We start from the raw sequence: 22,895 nt of genomic DNA, 5'->3' as shown, positions 1-22,895 counted from the left end.
TGGCATTTTTTTATGTATTCTTTGGTGATGAAACACAGGACTCTTCTGATGGCTACATGTGCAAAATGCATTTTCAAATTAAAAATGAGACTGTGGTGTCACGTGCGGGAACATCTGCCCATGAACAGACATGTCTTCCCATGGAGGTGAGTGATTTAACATGTCATATTCTCCTTTTCAATCTTTGTGAAGTGTAAATTTAAAAATTTAAATCTATTAAATATATATTTAGAAAAATTAACTGCCATTGGATCCCAGACCTGCTGTAGGGGGAGAAGTGACATCATTTGTCAGGAGGTATTTTCTTCCATAATATCGAAAGCAGGAATTGTGGTAAAGTTAAGATCCACTCTGAGACTATGGATTGTAGGGAGCCTTCACTGCTTTGATTTCTCTTGGATCTGAAGACCCCAAATGCCTTCTGTTGCCTGTTGATTTTTCTCTGGTGAAATCTCCCTAGGATAATACAGACCTATCCATCAGCTGCTTAATACATGGCTGGAGACTTCTTTGCCTAGTCTGTCTTTAACTCTTTTCCCCTATGCCCTTTAAAATATGCTGGGTCTGGGTCTCATTCCTTAGGGGACTTTAACCTTGACTTGAAAATCTTGCTAAATTAAATTTTGATAAGGTGCTAATGGCTTCATGGTTTTCTGGGATATTTTCAATTTACTTTTTATGAAAATGCAAATAGCCTTATTGTATTTGTTATTGTTAAGAAAAATTTTTAATATATCCATTGTAAAAATAAACAATAGAGAAATATATAAAAAGAGTAAAGAAACTCCCATACATCCTTCAACTGGCAGTAACTACTACTAATATTTTAGTAGATAACCTTCCACTTATTTCTATCGTACCCACACATGATATACTTGTGTTTTGCAATGAACAAATATATCATGAACATCTTCTATGTCAGTGAATGTAGAATTCCATAGTTCTCTTTTTTTTCTTTTTTGAGGAAGATTAACCCTGAGCTAACCACTGCCAATCCTCCTCTTTTTGCCAAGGAAGACTGACCCTGAGCTAACGTCCATGCCCATCTTCTACTTTATACATGGGATGCCTACCACAGCATGACTTTTTGCCAAGCAGTGCAACGTCTGCACCTGAGATCTGAACCGGCTAACCCCGGGCCACTGAGAAGCAGAACCTGCAAACTCAACCGCTGCGCCACCGGGCTGGCCCCCATAGTTCTTTTTTAAGGGCTTCATTGCGTTCCATCCTTTAGATGCATTGCAATTATATGGAGCCCATCCAGAAGTAAAATAATTGAATTTTAAAATAGAATTGGTGGAGATCTAATTGCTCCAACACAAAGGAAGAAACCACTAATGCTTAGAATTCTGAGCATCCTGGTAAAATGGGAGAGAAACTTTTTTTTGAAGAAAGAGCCTTTTCTCAGGAGCTGTTAAATCAGACACATTTGGCAATCTGACACTAGCCCCCTCTGCCTGTGTATGATGCTGGCCTGGAAGTAACTCTCACCAATATAATTTGGTTTACAAGTTATTCTTGAGGGTATTGTGCTTCGTAATAAAGTAAGTGCCCGTGGGTGGGTACCCAAATCTTGATTACTGCTTCATAGTTTGAATAACCAACACCAAACCTGAAGCCAAGCATGTTAGGAAGCTTTTCAATTCATTATATATTAACTGAAAAAAATGCACATGGAAATGATGATTTAAGAGATGAATTGCCAGTTTTTGCCTAACAAGTTGGCAGAGAGTTGAAAAGCACTAAAAAGTGGTGTTGACAGTGTGAGGGAACTGACACTTTCTGGTTGATGTTTTAACTTCACAAAGTTTAAAGATGTGCACATACTATGAACAGTCTATTCCAATTCTAGGAATTTAGCTTCATAAAATAGAAATTTTCCCAGCATTTTTCATTCTCAACATTTCCCAACAAATTTCAAACATATGAAAAAGTCGAAAGAATTTTGCAGTGAACATCCTTGTACTCATCACCTAGACTCTGCCATTAACATTTTGCTGTGTTTACTTTATTATATATTGACCCCTCTATTTATTTATCAATACATCATCTTTTTTGATGCAATACTTCTACATCAAAGTAAATTGAAGGCCGCCTCATAAAATAATCAGAAATGTACACAAAGATTTACCTGCGAATATAGTCATTTCACCATTATTTATAATAGGAAAAAATGGAATCATCTGAAATGTACAACAGTAATAGATTAGTTAATTATGGCTCATCTCTGTGATAGCGTTTTTGGTTCAGTAGGTCTGGGTGAGGCCTGAGACTATGTAGTTCTAACAAGTTCCCAGCTGATGCTGATGTTGCTGGTCTAGGGACCACACTTTGAGACCACTGCACTACTTTATGATAGAATACTTAGTATATTTGAGATGCTGCACAGCTGAGATGGTTAGTTAATATGCTCTATGATAGAGTCGATATTTCAATAACCTTGATGGGATGAAAGATGTCTTAGGTTGAGTCCGAGATGGAGATTCCTATTGAAGTGACTTCTTAGGGATGTGCTCTTAGGAGAAAGGGAGTAACGGAAGCAGGACAGAACAAGGGATAAAAGCCAAGGAAGAATGTGGTCTCAGGTAGAGACTAACTTTAGTCTGTTCCCCTAGGAAGCTCTGGAGCACCAAATACACCCAGAATCAGTCCCACTTTGTGTCCTTGACGCTGGCCTTTTGTTCTCTGTGACAGTCATTGGCTTGTCAGTCAGTCATTGGCTGAGGTGGAAGTGGACATAGCTTCCCAAGCAAGTGGGCTCCAGGATTACTGAGAAATTCTTCAGAGATGTGGGCTGCCAACTATCACAACTGCTGAGTGGGGATAGGTGTGCTAGCCTTTAGGGGACCTGGGTAGGGCACCAATGGCATCTACCACTGAAGAGTAGCCTGAAACCAACAAAATGGGATCTACAGGGAAATATATGTATAAAGTTTGCATTTAGATGAAAAGGGGGAAGCTTTACATGACAACAATTTGTTTGAGAAAGAGCAGGTTATTTTAGTTGACCACAAGCTCAAGATAAGTGAAAAGAAGGCCATGGATGCTAGAAAAACTAACTGGAACCTAAGCTACATTAATTAAAGCACAAATGGATCCCAAATATGGTCTGGGAACCCCTGAGGAGTACCAGAGACCCTTTCAGGGGGTCCACAAGGTCAAAACTATTTTTGTAATAATATTAAGATGTTATGTACATTTTTTACTCTCATTCTCCCCGAGTTTTCTAGAGGCTACCTATGTGTGATATTTCAACAGATTGAACACAGAAATAGTTACAAGAATCCAGCTGTCTTCCATTAAGCTAGACATTAAAAAGATTTGCAAAAATGTAAAACAATGTTGCTTTTCTTACTAATTTATTTTGTTTTGGAAAATGTTTATTTTTCATAGGAACATGCTATTACATCAACATGTATTTTTAAATGGATTAATAAATTTTTTACAATTTCAATTTTAATTTCTAATACAGTGAATATCAATAGACATAGCTCTTTTAAACAAAAACTCATTGGAATACTCAATGAATTTTAAAAATATAAATGGGTCCTGAGACCAAAAAGTTTGAGAACCACTGATCTAGGTCAAATAAATATTACATTATTACATCTGAAGAAGAATGCTGATAGTTAGAATATATAATAAATTAACACATAATTAATAGTAAAAAATAAGTCAAATAGAATTCATCCATGCAGAGACACATGCCAAGGGCCATGAGTGGGCTTGACAACATATTATTATGAGGAATATTTGAGAGCTCTGGGGGCTGTTAAACTAGAGCTGAAGACCTGGTAAGGTTAAGTGTCTTCGGATATCTAGAAGTCTTTCCCGTGTAAGAGAGAGTAGACTTACTTTGTTTCCGAGGATAGAACTAGTTCATGTCTGGAAATTATTCTAGACAAACCTCTCTCACATTTAGAAAGTTGCCTACAACGAAATAGGTCAAATTGCAAAGTTGTGAGCTCCCTCCCCTTTTGTGGAGATGTTCAGCCACAGAGTGAATAACTCTGGAGCAGTGGTCAGTGACTGAAGTGCTTAAAGCACCAGGCAGCTCTTGTGTGAGTGAAGTGGGTGGATGGGAAGTGGTGGACACTGTGGAGAAGTGGAGAGGGCATGAGTCATCCAAAGGGGCCCCAGGTGGGTTTTCCAGAGCAGGCAGAGATCGGGATTTTTGTATGTTGGCTTAATTAAAAAAAAAAAAAAAAAAAAAAAAAAAAGAGCCTGTGCAGGCCAAGTAGACTATATCCATGGGCTGCAAATGGTCCTCAGGCCACCAGTTTATTACCTAGCCTCTGATATTACGAAAGGAGTCCTGCATTGTGTGGAAAACTGAGCTAGGGGACCTCTGAATTCCCTTCAGAATTTAAAGACCGATAGTTCCATATCTGTATGTCACATTTCCTGTTTAAATTTATTCAGAGGAATGCCTCTGCTAATAGTCGTTTCAAATTTTTTTTTTATTTTGGCTATGTGTTATGTAGGAAATCAATTCACTTTCTTGTTCTAAACAGAACCGGCAGTCTTGATGGTAGAATAATAGCTGGATTCATGAGTTTTTTCCCTGTAACATTATTTTCAGTGGTATATAGATAATCATACGATTTTGAAAATCAAAGTGAAATACAATGGAATATATGTGACATAATTTGTAAAAATCGTAATCTATACCTTCTGTGAATTTTTAAAATATAATTTAAAATGATAGTTAAAAGAATGAGATGATATTCAGAAATCTACTAAATATATTGGGGTGTCTTTTAGTACTGGGTTTGGGGAACAGGAGTTCTTATAGGTTAATCATATTAGAGAAGACATTTTTTGTTGAGAGTACTTAATGTGATTTGCTTGTGACATTTCTGAGTTTGTGAAATAAGAAGCAAGACTATGGCAAATTTTGAACAAGGTCTTTTCTTTACCAGTGACCAAAAAGTCCACTGCCTCAATTTAAAATCTTCTAAATAAAAAATGAATATTTTCAATAGGGTCCAACATAATCAACACTGGTTCTTGAGATGTCTTATTATATGTAACACTTAATTCCGTGAATGGATGTTAGCACTAATGCTTCACTTTATCAACTTATGATCTTTTGGATTTAACTGAAGACTTTTCTTAGAGAAATGAAGATATGATCATTTAACAATTGTGAAAAAAACATTTAACAACTGATCTGCTTTAACGAATATGAACTTATTGTGGAGAGTCCTTATCAGAACCTTATTTATATAAACAAATAATAGTTTGAGAATGGAAGTGGGAACACAAGCTATATATTCCAATTAGACAATTTTTTGATGAAAATTGGTCATTATTAGCCTTTTAAAGTTCATATGTGTATATTATTGCAAAATAACTGCTAAACTTTAAAAGTATTTTCTGATTCTGAATTAACTTACTGGCTAATAAAGACTACAGTGACTAGAGTGGAGAAACAAGGTGTAAGTTTTCTATCATGTTTAGCATTAAACCACTTTTAATAAAATGGTACAGTGAGATGAATATAGAACATGGATATTGATTGTTAATAATCAGTAGGAAAAATTATTAACGAATCTTTGGAAGATGGAAATAGCTGAAAGTCTTTCCTATAGAACTCATTTTCTGGCTGACATTGCTTTGCATTTTCTTTTTATCTCTAATTTCTTCATTTATGAAATTCTGAATCATTCTCATAGAATAATGATGGCCCAGGTTTTGCCCTTTGATTAATTCAAATTACATACCCATACATATTTATTTTAAGTTGGTCACTGATTTTTTATGTTATTGAAGTTTGGATTCTTCTGTCTAAAGTTAGATTACTGAAGTTCCATTTCTTCGTTTTGAAGAGGTATCAGAGGTGGGTATTGAGAATATTTTATTTATTCATTTACTATCTTCATTACTTTAGAGCTCCAGGTTGCACCTTCAGATTACATTTTTTGAAACTATGAAAATGACAGAGTCATAAAAATAACAATAATATGCTACTGGAAAAAAGGATTTTTTCCTAGGGCTTTATAGTCCACTAACTGGGACTTTCTTCAGTCTGGGGCAGGTAGAATATTATAGAGAGCCCTCAACAAAAACAACCCATCATAAATTCCCTGAAGCATAAAGCTGAGAATCAGTAACAGGAGACGATCTCAATGCCCAAAGAACGTATTCAGAGAATGATGATCTTCTGAGGTAACCAGGCCTTCAAATATACTCACTTGCCCTAAGGATTTTATTAAGTGACTTCTAGGATGAGTTCTATTTTGTATGTCCAAAATAGACTCATATGTTAGAATATTGTGGCTTTTTTGGTAATGGAATAAATGACAAGCCACAGTTCTGTCAACAATTTCTCTGTAAAGCAACTGTTATTTTTAGACTGAAGTATAGACATGTTGATAAATGTAAATGATAAGTAATAAGCATGATTACCCCTCATATTGGAGAATGTAATTATTAAAGCAATGTTAAAATACCAGAAAGTTTGTTATATTTAATGTGTATAGATACAAATGGAAGCATGTATATTAGTCACTCAGTGTTTATTCATTGATGTAATGAATCTAATGCTGATAGATAAATGGATTTTTAAAGAAAATAACTATTAATACAGCATATGCCAATCCCACTTTTATGATATTGGGTATTGTGAAAAAATTCAAAGACAAAGTAAATTTTAATTTTATTTAATTTATAATGTAAATATATGCCATAAAGTAGTGTGGTGTTTGAGAGGAGAGAGTAGTCAACGATATTCTTAAAACCAGTCAGGTCTGATTAAGACTTGCAGTTCCAATAAAACTGGATTATTGTACTAGGTACAGTATTTGTTGTACAAACTGTATTTCTTTAACTGCTATACGACAGAAGTGTTTGCTTGCTTATTCTTAAAACTCGTTAGAAACCACATATAGAGATGTGGCACTAAAACTCTTTGAACTATCTAATGAAATCTTAGGAGTCTTAAAGCAACTTAGTGTTCTGCTGTGGAGACAAGAAGTCTTATATAGAGTCAGGGACATGTTCCATATTCTCCTGAATCTTTTTTCTTCTCTAGGCCCTTGGTACCTGAGCAATATGACTTTGCAAAATTCACAGAGTGTGTTAGGTTTAGTGGGAACCTATAACCTAAATGGCTTCTAAAGGTTACTTCTACCTTTGAAATTCTCTGTGCTCTGTTCTCCTTTGCAGAGCAAAGAGAGAATCTATTTTTTGAGAGAAATGAAGTTGAATCATTATACATAGGTAACTAATTCTCTTTCTATTTATCAAGCTAGTAGAAAAGCCTTTGTAAAGGCACCTGCCCTAGCCACTGTATTTTAACTCAGCAGCGAGTTATATCAGAAAGCTTCCTTTATGTATAGTTCTAATGTTGAGGTGTTTTTTATAAATCAAAAGTAAGATCACTTGTAGCAGCAGATGTGCACTTGAGAGAATATGGAGCTGATATTTCTGTATGAAAATCTGACTTTCAATGTGGAATGCTTATGTTCAGTTGTAAAGGTCTAACAGGAGCCAATTATTTCTGAGGAAGGACACAGTGCATTATTTTAATTGCTCGTATACAGTCACATGCTACATAATGACGTCTTGGTCAATGATAGACCTCATATACGACAGTGGTCCCATAATATTAGTAGCAGATGGCTTAGGTGTGTAGTAGGCTGTACCATCTAAGTTTGTGTAGGTACGCTCTATGATGTTTGCACAATGACGAAATCACCTAACAACACAGTTCTCAGAACGTATCCCCGTTGTTTGGTGACACATGACTGTATATTGTTTTGGGTGAAATAGTTAAAATGACCATCAACTAATTTGAAGTGATATTATTAAATACTCTCTTCCCAATAATTATTTGTAAAATAGTTTACCCTTATACTCCTTTTAGGTTTGTTAGATGTAGAACAAAAGGGAAAAAATATAATGATCTCAAACTCTAAAATCCTCCTATTTAATAAGTACCTTACTTCCAACTATATTTACACCTCTCTCTCTCTCTGAACATACTCTCTACTTTCTTTTTGTCTCAAGACCCTCAATGACATCAGTCCCCTTTTTGTTTCTTCTTCCTTCTTACTTAGTTTTGACTTTGACCTTCTCAGTAATGCCCACAAAACCCAGGTTCCATTGTTGGCCCTGTATGTTTATGCCATACCTATATTGCTGCTTCTAAATCCTCTTCTACAATCCTCTCTCTCTTCTTTCCTTCACTACCTGATTTCTTGAATATGTAATCTACAATACCTTCACCCTTTTGCCACTCATTCCAACTTCAACTCTTTTTCTTTTGATTTTTACCAAAATCCAGCTATGGAAATTGCTTCCTTCTAAGTTACTAGTTACCTTGTAATCACCACATTTAGTGTCTTCATCATCCTTGACGACATTGCAACATTTGACACTGTTGACTAAGCCCTTTCTTCTTGAAATTCTCTCTTCTTTTTGTCTGTGTGATAGTGGTGACAATAAATTCTTTTTATCTTCCTTTTGTAACAGGTCATTTCCACTATTATTCTGTGGTAGTAGTTCCAACTTCTTCCTTAAGTCAGAGTCCTTGGGAAGTCTTGATGGTCAACCGATGCAAACCAAGATGAATCTAGAGGGCAGGAGTGGGGCTGAAAATGAGAAACCAAGTCAAGAGTCATAACTATAGACCTAAGTAGAGGATATTTGGCAGTTACTTCAAACAAAGCTGAAGTGCCCATGGCTTTCCAGTTTGGCAGCTGGCATCCTGATAAGTCAAACTGAGTTAAAACTCATGGTTGGAATCTGGCAACAGGAAACTTGAGGGCTGGGGATGGATTCCATCTGTCCCTTTGACTGCCTTATGAGGCTGTCAACCACTCTTAGTTTCTACAGTGACTCTTAGGAGGGAAACTGTAGCATATCATACTGGGCATTCTTGAGGTGGGAAACCAACTTTCAAAAATGTTTCTGCAGTCGTACTCATTTGATGACAGTGGGTGTTGGAATTAACTTGCCAGAAGGAGTCTAGTACCTTTTCCATTGCATATTATGTCCTGGATTCTTGGAATGGCTGTAGGGATATACATGGTGGTGAGTACAGAGGGTAGTGGTGGGAAGTAAGTGGGCCTCTGCACTAAAGAAAGGATTTTTGGGTGGAATGTGAGAATGTTGAGTTATGATTATATTGGTCTGAAAAGTAGTTGGAGTTTTTAGTATGATTTGTCTAAATCTTCTCTCCTAGGGAGTAGTAGGCTGGCTGTGCTAGGGCATTAGCCTGGTTACTGGTGCATTGTAAGGTTCCTGAAGCTGGGATTTCCATTCAAGTGAATAGGGAGTACTGAGAGTCAGAGAGACAGACCAAGTCAGAATCCATTAAGGAAAGCTGAGATTTATACACCAGGAAGTCCAGTACAAACAGTGACCCAAAGAATTAGAGAGAATGATGGTGTTAGGGGTTTTAAGTTAGTCAGAGATAAGGGAGGTTAGGTGTGGAAAAAGGGAGGAGGATCCTTGGTGACTGCCCCAACCGATTTGGAGTGTGCTGGATCTTCTTTGCTGTTCACGGACTAGTGGTATTGGACTATGTCAGATAGGTTTAAGGGGGAGGCAGAGCTGAGACTAGTGTGAATATGTGGGTGGGATAACCAGATGGGGTCTGTAATTTGCATGCTTTCTCCTGGCCCTGGTCCTTATCTGTGTATTCCTTGTTTTAGTCTTTTGCTTGTTAGAGCGTATCTGGTGAGTTTTTCTGGGTGTTCTACAGCTGTTGCTGCTATTGGCTTGAAGCTGGGGGTTATTTATAGCTTTGCTCAGAGGTGCTGGGAAGCAGCTGAGTGGAGGCCGTAGTGTTCAGTGTTATATCTCCCCTAATCAACTTCTGGCTCCTTGAGTGCAGGATCCGTAGCTGGTTTATCTTTGTAGCACTTTCTCAGGGAATCATTTTGAATGAATGATATACCAGAAGAAGTATTATAAAGAACAACCAAGTTTTACTCTGTAGAAAAGATTTTCATGAAAATGTCCAGTGTGGCATTATTTTATGAAATAATGAAGAAAAAAGTGAGAACGCACTTGTCTGAAATCTGTTTGTAGAAGCTCCAAGGTATATTAACATGAAATTTCAATTGCTGTTTATCCCAAAGGACCGAAAGTGTCATATGTGATGGAAGATCTTTTTCAAGAAAAGTTTACCAGCTTCCACACTGGAACTTTTACGTATAAGATGATTGGTAGTTTAGTGTTCTTTTTAAAAGTAATAAACAAATGAGTGTTTCAGGAAACCTGTGATAGACTGAATCAGGTGGAACTGATTTAATGTTATGGATAATTACATAATTAGTGTTGTAAAAAATAAACCGTACTATCTATTTGATGGACTGGAGCTGCTGTAAAGGAGGTATGTAATTATACAATCAACATCCTCCTCCTATGCTGATTCTAGGTAATCCTTTTAATGCCTTGTCTCAGAAGGGGCTTCCTGTCTTGTGTTTCCTGATGTTATTTAAGTGAACAGAGCTTAGCATTGAGTAGTTTCCAGTCCCTTGATAAGTCTCTCCATGATCCGGGTCTGTGTGAGAGCATCCTCTGAGACCAGTGGCTTTCAAACTTTTTTGATATGAACCCACAATAAGAAATACATTTAAAATCAGGACCCAGTACACTCCAAACACACACATGCCTGAAACCAATGTTCGTGAAACAATTCTTATTCTTTCTGATCTACTCTGCCTATTAATCTATTCTGCTCTATTTTATTTAAAAAAAATGCAGGTTGAGGCCCACCAATTGATTTTAGAACCTTCTAGTGGCTCATGACTGACATTTGGAAAATATTTCTTAGACCTATGGTGCTTCCTACCGTCAGTGGAAGGGATTCAGAGAGCAGCATAATGGGGCCGCCGAGGGCTTTGGGGAGCAGGTGGTGAGGCATGGTTGACAGAACAAGGGCTTTGGAGTTGGGTGAACTTGGTTTTAAATCCCTCCTTTTCCTCATTTTAACTGTGTATTTTGAACACGTTACTGAACCTCTTTGAGCCTTGAATCCCTCATCTGTGAGCCTGCATCCCAAATGCTTACGGGGCTCAGGAGATGGGGAACTGAGGGCTGTGCAGAGGGGGTCGATGTGTGCATTAAATGATGTCATGGAAGAAAACACCTGGCCAGTGCTGCGAAAAGAAAGCACATGTTGCCGTAGGTGCTTCACCAAGTTCCTATTCCTTTCCCCACTCTTTTTCAACATCAGATACCTCAGCTGGAGAAGGGCGTGGTGACAATCACTGCCTCATTGGGTGGTTATGAGGATCAAATAGTATAGTGGGAGCCAAGGATTAACAAATGTTAATTTTTATTAGTGCAGCCTTAAGGCAGCTTTACTGTCTCAGAATAAATCTTTGTGCAAGTGGGATAGAGTCCTACATAGGTTAAGTGATAACACTAGAAAACAAAACTCGTTTTGAAATTCTGTGTTATGACTGTTCATAGCAAGGATTGCTTTGAGATACAGGGTATCACATGTTGATATCGGAGAGCTGCGACCAAAACTGCTGAAGGATGATTGATAGTGCCTATTATAAATTACTAAGTACAAGTCGTTCCGTGTTGCATTATATATAGAATTTTAGAAAATTTCAAGTCATTCAACAAAGGATTTTGCTTCATCAAGACCTGGAAAATGAACACCAGAGGACAACAAATTACCTATTGTACAATATTTCTGTCATTTTCTGTACCTTAACTGGAATGCAGTATAATAATATAATTGTGAGACTTAGAGAAGTGTAACCTCCATCTTACAGCTTGAAATCTCAGGAGAGGGGAGAATTTTCATTGTACATTTGTACATTTTTATAAAAGCACCTCCTTTTCTTTAATTGTGTCATAGCTTTTACTATTTCTGAACTAGTTCATGACTTTGAAATCCTATTTCCTCACTAGTTTTAATTTTTGACTTTCTTGCCTGGAAGGAAATTCCTTAGTTTTGATACTGTCTGTGCTTCTCTCTTCCATTCATCTTTTCTCCAGGATTCTACTGATATTGTGATTATTTAGTGGTGACCTGGGCTTTGTTGGTTGTGGGAAGGGCCATAAATCAGCCAAGGCAAGTATGAAGCAATGACAGCTACAAAGCATCTTTTCCACATCTCTTATTCTCCAGGTATCCAATCTCTGGTTGCTCTGAAATGTTTCAGTCTCACTTTAGGCCTGTGTTGGTTGAATGCACTTAATTTCTATGTTGTTTCTATGTTTCCAGTCCCTTACATCCTGTTGGGAAATCACCTAACACTTTATGTTAAGTTCAAATCGCACTTGCATTCAGGAGAAAAGGTCTGGCTCCTTTAAGACGGAAGCCCCCTTTTATCGGCCAGAAAGCTCACTGTAAAACTGTAGGGCTTCACCAAAAAGGGCTTCAATGTAAACTGAATATTGATAGAGAAGGGAGGTTAATTGGCCTTAGTAACTTCGTTGCTAAGGAAGCATTTTTCTGATTGGGAGGAAACTCTCCTGGGTGTCCTGCAGCTTCTTGTGGACCTAAGATGCTTTGTTTTATCTCTTGCTTTCTGTTTCTGAGTTGAAAGAGGAAAGAGCAAAAATCTGTCGAAGGAATGAAAAGCTGTGGGAAGCAGATGGTTGCTCTCTCTTAGCTACAGAAAGAGAGAGCTAAATACTGACTAGCAACAAGCCATTGCCAGCAAGGACGCTTTGTTTAAGGCAGACAGTTGGAAAATACCATGAGGGCAAGATATAAAAAGCTTGCATGGGAGGACGAGAGAGGTTAGACTAGGGCTTTTTCAGTGCCTGGAAAAGTGTAGGTGGGAGAAATTAAAGGATATTTTGAGTGGACATCCAACATCCATGTTAAATAATGGGTTAAATGTTTTCAATATGGTTGAGTTTATTAAGAGAAGTTATTTAGCTTGTATTTAGTTGTTTGTAATTCCAAGGTTTTGTACTATATTGTATATTAAATTTAGTAGATTTAGAATTTGTTCATCTATAATTATTTTAATAAAGAATATTTGGTTACGATCATCTCTTTATGTTGCACTGTTTATTGCTTAGTAGCAGTAAAAGTAAATTTGGAGGAAATAAATTACAAATTTTTATGGAAATACTTTTTTCAAAACAAAAATGTCTGAATATTGACTATCTATATGTGCTAAGCTCTCTGGTTATACTTGAAGTATTTTATGAGATATTATTTCTGCATACTGAATGATACTCTGCTAACCTCAGGGAGTTAGTGCCTATATTTTGCTTAATTTCATTTTTTTACTCATGGCTTCATTCAGCAAATATTTTTGAGTATCTGTTGAGCATTAGGCTATGTGTTAAAGGATAACAAAAGGAATAAAGCACTTCTAGGAAGTAGTGACATACTTTTCAGAAGAGTTTAGACAATGAAAATATTTTTCCTGGCATTTTATGGTCTGCGTTAGGTTTTCTAGGTTTTCTTCATTGTTAGTATTGAATATTGTTTGTACTGAGTATTATTATTTAGTTTTTTATGGCACTTTTTAATAGTAAAATTCTTTGAAACAGTATTATTTGGATCATTTTTATGGACATGTGCTTAAAGAGACAGCTAGAATTTCTTGGCTCCTCATATAGTGCTGGACTGACGTAGAGGAGACGTGAGCCCTGGTTGGGAACCTCTCTGGAATTTACCTTTGGTTTTTGTGGCCATATGGTCTTGTCCTGTGAGTGTGGCCAAAGGATCTTAGAGAAAAAGCAAAATGTGGTCCTTTTGAAGGCCTCTGATTATAATTATATTCTCAGAGAAGCTAGTTTAACATGGTATTACTTAAATATAACCAGAGGGCTTAGTAAATATATGAGTGGTCATCAGTGATGACTCTTACACCGAAAGATCAGATAAGATTATCAAGTAAAAAGCATTGATAGAATAATAGACTAAATTGGACTCCCTCAATAGTACAATAGAAGAATGCTATGTTAAATATTTGGAGAGTGCTCAGTGGTCCTCTTTCCTTTTTAATGCGGAGATGCAGGTACATTCTGATAGTTAAAAAAGAAAATTGTGTGCCAGTCTACATTTTCAGATTTATCTGCTGCCTAATTCTAATCTTGCTTCATATCCATTGGTTTAGGTTTTTTTATAGCCTTTATATCTTGGATTGTCTTTCAAAGATCTGAGGTTTGGTAAATGAAGGGTGTCTTCAGGGAGAAAGGAGAGCAACAAATATGAGGTTCAGTGTTAAAAGGTAAATATTTTATAGATTTTGAGTAGAATGATGAATAAATGAGGAAAACTGGCATTTGTAATAATAATATTTAGTAATTTTTTGGCTATCACGTTTATTTTTGCTCAGTATTCATGACTTTATAATAAGTGTATTGTTTATTTTTTTGTAGCCGTGAAAGAGACTGCACTGAGCTGAGATTAAAGAAAAATGTTTTTAGAACTCAACTGCTTCTATTAAGATGAAGCTCAGCTAGTAAACTCATTAAGTAAGGACCCTAGGCAGTTCTCTAGTGCTGAGACTGAAAGCACAGGATTGCAGACATCTTTGCATCACCGTCATGAATGACCTTGAAGGAAGCCAGCACTTCATAAAGCAAAATCCTCTCTGTGGCACTTCGTTCTGATTTGATTGATGCTTTAGAAAAAGCTGTAAGACTTTCTTTTCTTTATAGTGTGGGGCATATACTCCTTATACTTCATAGATTTTGCACTTGTCTGGAGTATTTTGTTGGCAGGTTCTTATAGGTTCTCATCTTTCATTGACTGCAGTACAAGTAAGCAGTGAAATCGCTCTCCTTTGATCAGTTGTTATTAGGGAATAAGGTCTTGGTGCATTGGGATCAGGGTTTTTAAGAATGGAAAAATACTGACTTTCTAACTTGAGTGTAATACAGTCATTTTTCTTCCATCATAATCTTTCCAAGCATCTCAGTTGGGTGAAGGGTCTTTAATACTGAGGTTTTATGATTTATATTATTCAGAGGATATACATTCCTGTCTAGCCACCAGCCACTGTGATTTCTAGATTGATAGTTCCCCTCCTTTTAGTTTTTTACTTTAATATGCAGTGAAAGTTTTTAGTATGCATTTTTATATCCGAAGAAGAAGACGCCAGAAATCTTAAAAGATAAAATGATTATTTTACCTCTTCAGAGTTCCTTGGTCATTTTCCACCTAGGAAGTTGTAAGTAAGGATTATACAAAGGTGCAGTCATTCATTTGTCTCTTCTGACACTGCTGTGGGAACTCCACGGGGAAACTTTTCAACCTGTTGGCTCTGCATAGTGTGTAAAGCTCTTTTGGGATCCTTGGGGCTAGGTGTTTAGGGATTAACACATGCATTACAGTTGGGTGCAGGTGGAGCTAACGTCAGTTGCAACTTGGTGCACTGCAGAGACTGTTGAGAGCCTTCTCCTCTCTCCCAGGGAGCCCGGTCAGCCAGTAACTCCACTCTTCACTGCCTCGCCTGCTGCCTCTGGAACCTGCACACAGCATTCCTGGCCTACTTCTGCTAACCTGACTCTGAATTGTGCACCTTGCTTTGCCCATCTTTCTGCTTCTCCTTGTACTTGGTCCTGTATGAATCTTCATTTATTTCTGACTTCATCCTTGTAATTTGATTCAAATTCCTGGTCTCTGTCCTTTTGTTTCACAATTTGGTTTGATGCTCTATATGGTTCTATCCAGACTAAGCAAATTATTTGATTTTCTTGGTAGACTTCAAGTCCTGACCCCTAAACTTCTGTCTTATGAAGATAAAAGGGTAAAATCAGACTACCTTTTTGCTAGGCCCCTTGGCCACAGTGATTTAGAACAATCCATATATTCTGGAATTCATCGAAGTGACTGTGTGAGAAGTTCTGAAGAAGATTGTAAAAATATGAGAATTGTAATTTAGGAACACCTCAACACTATTCTTTTACATCTTCTCGTTTGTTGAACCGAGAAATATCTCAGTAAATAGGCACTTAGCCAGGCTGAGTTGTTTTTTACTTCAATCACTTGATTAATGTCACATCTCGTGGGCATCTTCATTTTGAAGACCCTCTTGAGAGTCTTAGAATATGCTTAATTTATTTTAAATCCCTTTTATAAAATATTTTCTGGCTGATGGACTTCCAGATTTTCTCTTTCAAAAGTCCACTATGAATACATTGAGACTAAAATAAATCCCCAGGCTTTTATCCAACCGTTAGTAACTTTTCATCCTTTTTTGAACCAATTGCTTAAATTGGTTAACCAATTGAATTGGTTAGAAATCTACTCACTTTCATGAAATAGAAAGCAGATCAGGAAGTATGGAAGCCTCAGATTTTAGTAAATAGAGATATATGTGTAATTTTTCCAGATAGTCATAATCAAAGTTTTCTTAGACACTGATTTCATAAACTAAGTATATAAACAATCATAGTAGAAAATTTTAAGTTATTAGTGGTACATATAGAATATAAAGTTGCAGTAGGTACTAAATTTTTAAGAAACTTACTCCATTAAGCTAGTAAAAAAAAAAACAATATTTGCAAAAACTTGGTAAAAAGTTTCAACAAGGCTTTTAGAAAAAGTTTTTCTACTTTTTTTCAAAAGCTATATTAAATGGCTATTGTATTTATTTCTAATTATTTCCTATTAGGCCCTTAAATGCATTTAAAATGTCAAATTATTTTATTTTTATTTGTGAATTGATAGTTACAAAGTGCGTTTTGAAGTAATAATGCATTAGAATGCATTAATCAATAGTACTATTGAGTTAGAATAAAAGCTTAAGAATTTTAAACAGATGTGACAATAGATGTCAAATAAATCTTTATTTGAAAAATTCTTAACTGGGTCAATGGTGGATTAGTACAAGATATATGATCAAAATTTTCACCAAATGATCATTTCCCATCATTCACCAATTTAATTCTCAAGCTTTATTAAATAACTATTATGTTCTACTTAGTATAGAGAAAAAATAATCAAGACATTGTCCTTACTGTCAAAAAATGTTTAAAAGCTACATTTTTTAATAAACAATTGAGTGGATTCTACAAAGAGAAAATGTTTTCTCTTATTATGTTACTGTTTTTAATGTGCCAATTATTTATAATATGAAATAATGGAATAAAACTAAAAGTGGCAATAGAATTAACAAACTAAAACAATGAAAAACAACAACAATAGACAAAATAGTAATAGCTTTAGGGATATGTCCTAAATAAAAAACATATATATTATGATCCTGTTTTGCGTGTGCTGGAGTGATTGTTTTAAGTATGTGCTTTGGTTATCTATTGCTGTGTAAAAAACCACTGCAAAACTTAGTGGCTTTAAACAACAATCTGGGGCTGGAGTCACCTGAAGGTTCCATTGGGCTGGACATCCAAGATAGCTTCTTCACTCACGTGTTTGTCACCTCCGTTGGACGACTGGAATGGTTGGGGCTGGCAGGGCATCTCTCTCTCTCTAGTGTCCTCTCCACATGACTACCTTGGGCTTCCTCCAGTGTGGCTGTTTCTGTTGACCTTCTCCCCGCAAAGCACATAGTCTAAACAACCCAGATGACAGCTGAAAGGCTTCTTATAACCTTGGAAATCTTACAGGCTTGGAAATTCTGCAGCGTCTCTTACTCTACACTATCTTGGTCAGAAGCGAATCTCAGGACCAGCCCAGATTCAAAGCAAGGAAACTACATAAGGGCATGCATCCACTCAGAAGGCTTGCTTTATTGTTGGGGGAGGAGAGGAGGGGCGAAGGAGGAGAAGCATCTTTAGAGATTAGCTACCACAATGTATAATATTCATTCATAAGTGCATAATAGTTATTTCACCATATAATTCAAATTTTGTCATCATATTGATAAAATTTGTGTCTGCATACTTCTAAAATTAAAATTCACATTAATTTTATAAGTAATATTTTATAGCCAAAATATACTTTCATCTGTAGATTAGTAAGAGTTTTAGTTGCAATGAGAAAAATAAATCTTTTTAAAATAATCACCTTAATGATTTCATTTTAATTTATATTTATTATGTCCTGGGTGCAGGGTATTGTCCAAGTCATTAGGGGAAAGATATTGGGAATTATAAGACTCTGCCTTACAAGACCCAGCACTCAAACAAATGTTAGTTTTTGAGACAAGGTTTACACATCAAGAGTCAAATAGAAATCCACAGCAGTAACACAAATTTTCAAGGAAGGGAGAGAGAAATGTTGGAAATTATTTAGGAAGCCTTCATAATAGAATTGAAACCAAGGTAAGGACTGAAGAGTGGATGAAATTTTGGTTGAAATTTAAATGAGAGATCCAAAGACAATGCAACTTGAGTATGTGGAAGCACTCAATACATTGAAAAGTGTTATGTAATAATGGAAATTATTATTAACGGGGTTTAGAGGATCCATGCCCTAATGAATGGAACTGATCCATATAAGGTATGGCTAGATTATGAAGAGGTTTTGTACATGGCATCTGTCGTTTTTCCCCGTTTTGCACCCATTTTCTGCTGTTCCGATTAGATACTTCTGTTTTCTCTCGACTCATTCATTTGGTGAATATTTACCAAGCTCATACTATGCTTCAGCCACTGTTCTATATATGCTGGAGATACAGTGGTGAATCTCATTGTCAAAGCCTGCCCTCAGGAACCTTCTTCAACTGAGAATTGTTTTGGTAAGGCAGTTAATCAAGGCACTCTGCCCTCTCGTGGCCTAGGGTGAGCACATGACTAACCTGAGTGACCTAGGGATGGAAAATGATGGGAGTTGACTCATTCCACTGGTGGTATCCTGAGGAGTCTCTTAATTCCTTCCACCCACAACTCCAGAGCTAACATGCTCCTGTCTTTCCCCAGGCATAGTTGTTAAGTTTTTCCTTAAATTCTAGGAACTACCACCCATCCTTTTAAGAAATTCCTTTTTGCTCAGCTTAGCTCCAAAGTCAGTCTCTATTGCTTGCAGTCAATGAACTTTAAGACCATGTTATATGCCTATGTTCTCTTCCTAAGGGATATAAAACATATCGTGTAATCAGTAATATACTTTTTGCAGTTTTTGAACACAGAGAGTTATTTTTAAGAAGATTTGGAGATGTCTTGATAGGTGAGAACAGAGAGTGATTGCAATTAGACTGACCAATTAGAAGGCCATTGAAATATCCAAGTATATAGGAATGAAGGGGTGATTTTGAGTGATTGCAGATGTAGAAAGAAATGGGGAAAAGCAAGAGAGGTGCACTGACCCTGAATCTGTGCCATGGCTGCCTCTCTTTCCTCACCCTAGTTCTGGCCCTGGGGATGATCTTTAAAGGAAAAATTGGAGGGCTTGGTGACTGATTATATATAGGGAGTAATCGTAACCATAACAACGCCTTCCAGTATGTGTGAGTACTGTTCTCAGCACTCTACCTTTAACTCTTAAAGATACCTGTCTGGGTACATTTTACTCTCTCCACTTCCCTGTTGCATAACCTGAAGAAAGCTCAGTGAAAGATCTAGGTCACCGAAGTAGTAAGGGAAAGAACTGGGATGCCAGAAAAAAGGGATTTAAAAAGGAGAATTCTACCAAACATACAAAGAATAATTAGTATTAGTTCTACACAATCTCTTTCAGAACATGGAAGAGGAGGGAACACGTCCCAATTCATTTTATGAAGTTAGTATTACACTGATACTAAATCCAGCAAAGATAGTTCAAAAAATAAAACTACAGATCTGTATCCCTCGTGAATACTGGTGTAAAAATCCTTAACTAATATTAGCAGATAAAATTCAGCAATATATATAAAAATTATATACCATGACCAAATGTGGTTTATTCTAGGAATGCAAGGCTAGTTCAACTATTTGGAAAATCAATCAATCAATGTAATCCACCATATTAATAGGCTAAAGGAGAAAAACGAGATGATCATATTGTATTAATCAATACTAAAAAGGCATTCGACAAAATCCAGCACTTGTTAATGATACAAAAGCAGGAAAATAGGAATAGAGGGCAAATTCCTCAATTTGATAAAGAAAACATACAGCTAGCATTATATTTAATGGTGAAAGAGTGAATGCTTTCCTCCTACAATTGGGAACAAGTCAACATGGTCTGCTCTCACCATTCTTATTTGAATAGTGGTAGAAGTTCTAGCCAGCACAGTAAGGAAGAAAAGGAAATAAAAGGCACACAAATTTGGAAAAGAAGAAATAAAACTGTCCTTATTTGCAGATGATATGACCTGATTTTTTTATGTAGAAAATTCTAAGAAATCTACTTAAAAAACCCAACTCTAGAACTAATAAATGAATTTATCAAGGTCACAGGATACAAGATAAACATACAAAAGTCAGTTGTATGTATATATACTAGCAATGAACATGTGGACAATGACATTAAAAATATAACAGTTGCTACAAAGAAACTGAAAGTACTTAGGTATAAATCGAATAAAATATTTGTAGGACTTCTATGTTGAAAACTGCAAAATGCTGATGAAAGAAATCAAAGAAAATCTAAATAAATGGAGAGATATACTGTGTTCGTGGATTGGAAGTTTTGACATAGCAATGATAGCAGTTCTCCCTAAATTGTTATATAGATTTACACAATTTCTGTCAAAATCCCAGCAAAATTTATTCTAGATAGAGACAACACTGTCCTAAAATTTATATGAAAAGGCAAAAGAACTAGAATAGCTAGAATCTTTGTTGGAAAGAAGAATAAAGTGGGAGGAATCAGTCTACCTGATTTCAAAACTTATGATATAGCCACAATAGTCAGGAATGTGTGGTATTAGTGGAGGGACTGACATATAGAGCAATGGAATAGAATAGAGAATCCAGGAGTAGACCCACATAAATATGTCCAACTGATTTTTGACAAAAGTGCAAAAAAAATTCAACTGAGGAAAGATAGCCATTTCAACAAATGGTGCTGGAGCAGTTAGACAGCTACAGGTGACAAATGAACCCTGACCTAAGTTTCACACCTCATACAAAAATGAACTCAAAACGGATCATGGTAAAATAGAAAACCTATAAAGCTTTTAGGAAGAAAATAAGAGAGAATCTTTGGGACCCAGGACTAGGTAAAGAATTCTTTGACTTGAGACAAAAAGCACAATGCATAAAAGGAAAAATTAATAACGTGTACTTCTTCAAATTTAAAAACTTTTGCTCTGCAGAGACCCAGTTAAGAGGATGAAAAGAAAAGTCAAGAGTGGGAGAAAATATTTACAAACCATATATCCATCTGAACAGTCTGGTAAAAAAAAAAAGGGCAAAAGACATGAAGAGTCACCGAAAAGAGTATACAGGTGACAGGCACACAAAAAGATGTTCAATATTATTAGTCTTTAGAGAAATGCAAATTAAAACCACAAGATATCACCACACAACTATCAAAATGGCTAAAATATAATAATTTAAAAAAAACAGTTATAGCGCCAGTTGCTGGCAAGGATGAAGAGAAGTGGAATCATTCATATATTGCTGCTTGGAATATAAAATGGTATAGCCACTCTGGACAAAGTTTGGTAGTTTCTTCAAAAACTAAACATGCAACTACCATATGACCCAGCAATTATACACCTAGGCATATATCCCAGAGAAATGAAAGCTTATGTTCTTACAGAAACCTATACACAAATTTTATAGCAGTTTTATTTATAATAACTCCAAACTGGAAACAACCCAGATATCCTTTAGTGGGTGAATGGTTAAATGAACTGTGGTACAGCCATACCATGGGATACTATTCAGTAATAAAAAGGAACAAAGTATTGATACACACACAATTTGGATGAATCACCAGAGAACTATACTGAGTGAATAAAGCCAATTCCAAAAGGTTACATAATGTATGATTCCATTTATATAACATTCTTAAAATGATAAAATTATGGATTGGAGAACAGTTAACTGGTTGCCAGGGTTGAGGAGAGAGTAGAAGTGGGAGGCAGGTGAGTGTGGCTTTAGAAGGGCAACACAAAGGATCTTTGTGATGATGGAATGCTCTGCATCTTGACAGTATCAGTGTTGATATCTTTGTTTTAATTTTGCACTATAGTTTTGCAAGATGTAATCATTGGGGGGAATTATGTAAAGGATGTACTTTCCCTATTATTTTTTACAATACATGTGTATCTTACATGTGTCTATAATTATCTCAAGATTAAAGTTTAATTAAAAAATGATTTTAGATTTCAAAGCCAATAACAGGCAGAATGAAGGTGCTTTTAAATATAATTAGGAAAATCTCACTCCTTCAGTGCAGGTGATTTCTACAATTTATTAGAAAAATCCAATGAAAGTACAAACAAATGATGTTTGATAAGCTCTTAACATCTTAGAGATTTTTGTCTGTTTTAGAAAGAGAAAACTCATTGACTGAAATAAATCTTTAATTGATATGATTTCAGGCAACATGATCAAATCCATTGGAGCAATCCTAGTGATGTAGGGCATTTCTGAGGAGGCAGGCTATCCTTTCTAGGGACCCCATTTAGAAGTCAGCTCCTTTGCTACTTCTGCCTTTTGGGATGTTTTTTCTGTCCTCCAATCCAATGGTTTCCGTGACACTCATGAGGAAAAGTTTGACAATGGAGGAGAACTAAAAGGAGGCAACTCAAGAGTGATCATTGGAGTGGATACTTTTACTTGAAGTTAGTAATTGGATTTCTTCTTTAACATTGTTAGTATGCTTTGTTGGCAGAACGTGAGATTTAATCTTGCTATTACGATGATTTCCATAAAATGTCTTCTTATTCAGATTTCACTTTAAGGGACTGAAAAACTTCCAGGAGACCTGCATGTTGACAAAGTCCTACCTGGAAGTTAACGAGCTCTATTTTTTCTCATATTTTTGTAATGTGGAAAAAACTGACTTGAATTTTATCTCATATTTGTAGATTGCAGTGAAGTCTTCTCAAGAAGCATTTTCAGTTGGATTAATGCTGACTTAAGGTCATTTGGTTAATACATAGTCAGGGAAT

General features: G+C 36.1%; 1 protein-coding gene across 3 annotated transcripts in view; it reads left to right on the top strand.

Moving 5' to 3' along the window:
• ATG10 (autophagy related 10) overlaps window positions 1-22,895 on the top strand; it is a 208,429-nt gene that overhangs the window by 55,581 nt on the left and 129,953 nt on the right. For all 3 annotated transcript variants that reach the window (XM_046667322.1, XM_046667323.1, XM_046667324.1), the window contains one exon: window positions 39-146. In XM_046667322.1, coding sequence (XP_046523278.1) covers window positions 39-146 — 108 coding nt within the window. The remainder of the gene's footprint in view (window positions 1-38; window positions 147-22,895) is intronic.

The sequence above is a fragment of the Equus quagga genome, chromosome 7, assembly GCF_021613505.1.
Source record: "Equus quagga isolate Etosha38 chromosome 7, UCLA_HA_Equagga_1.0, whole genome shotgun sequence".
In the NCBI taxonomy this organism is placed as follows: Eukaryota; Metazoa; Chordata; class Mammalia; order Perissodactyla; family Equidae; genus Equus; species Equus quagga.
Note: the sequence above shows the minus strand (reverse complement) of the source record. Positions and strands in the feature narration are given on the sequence as shown.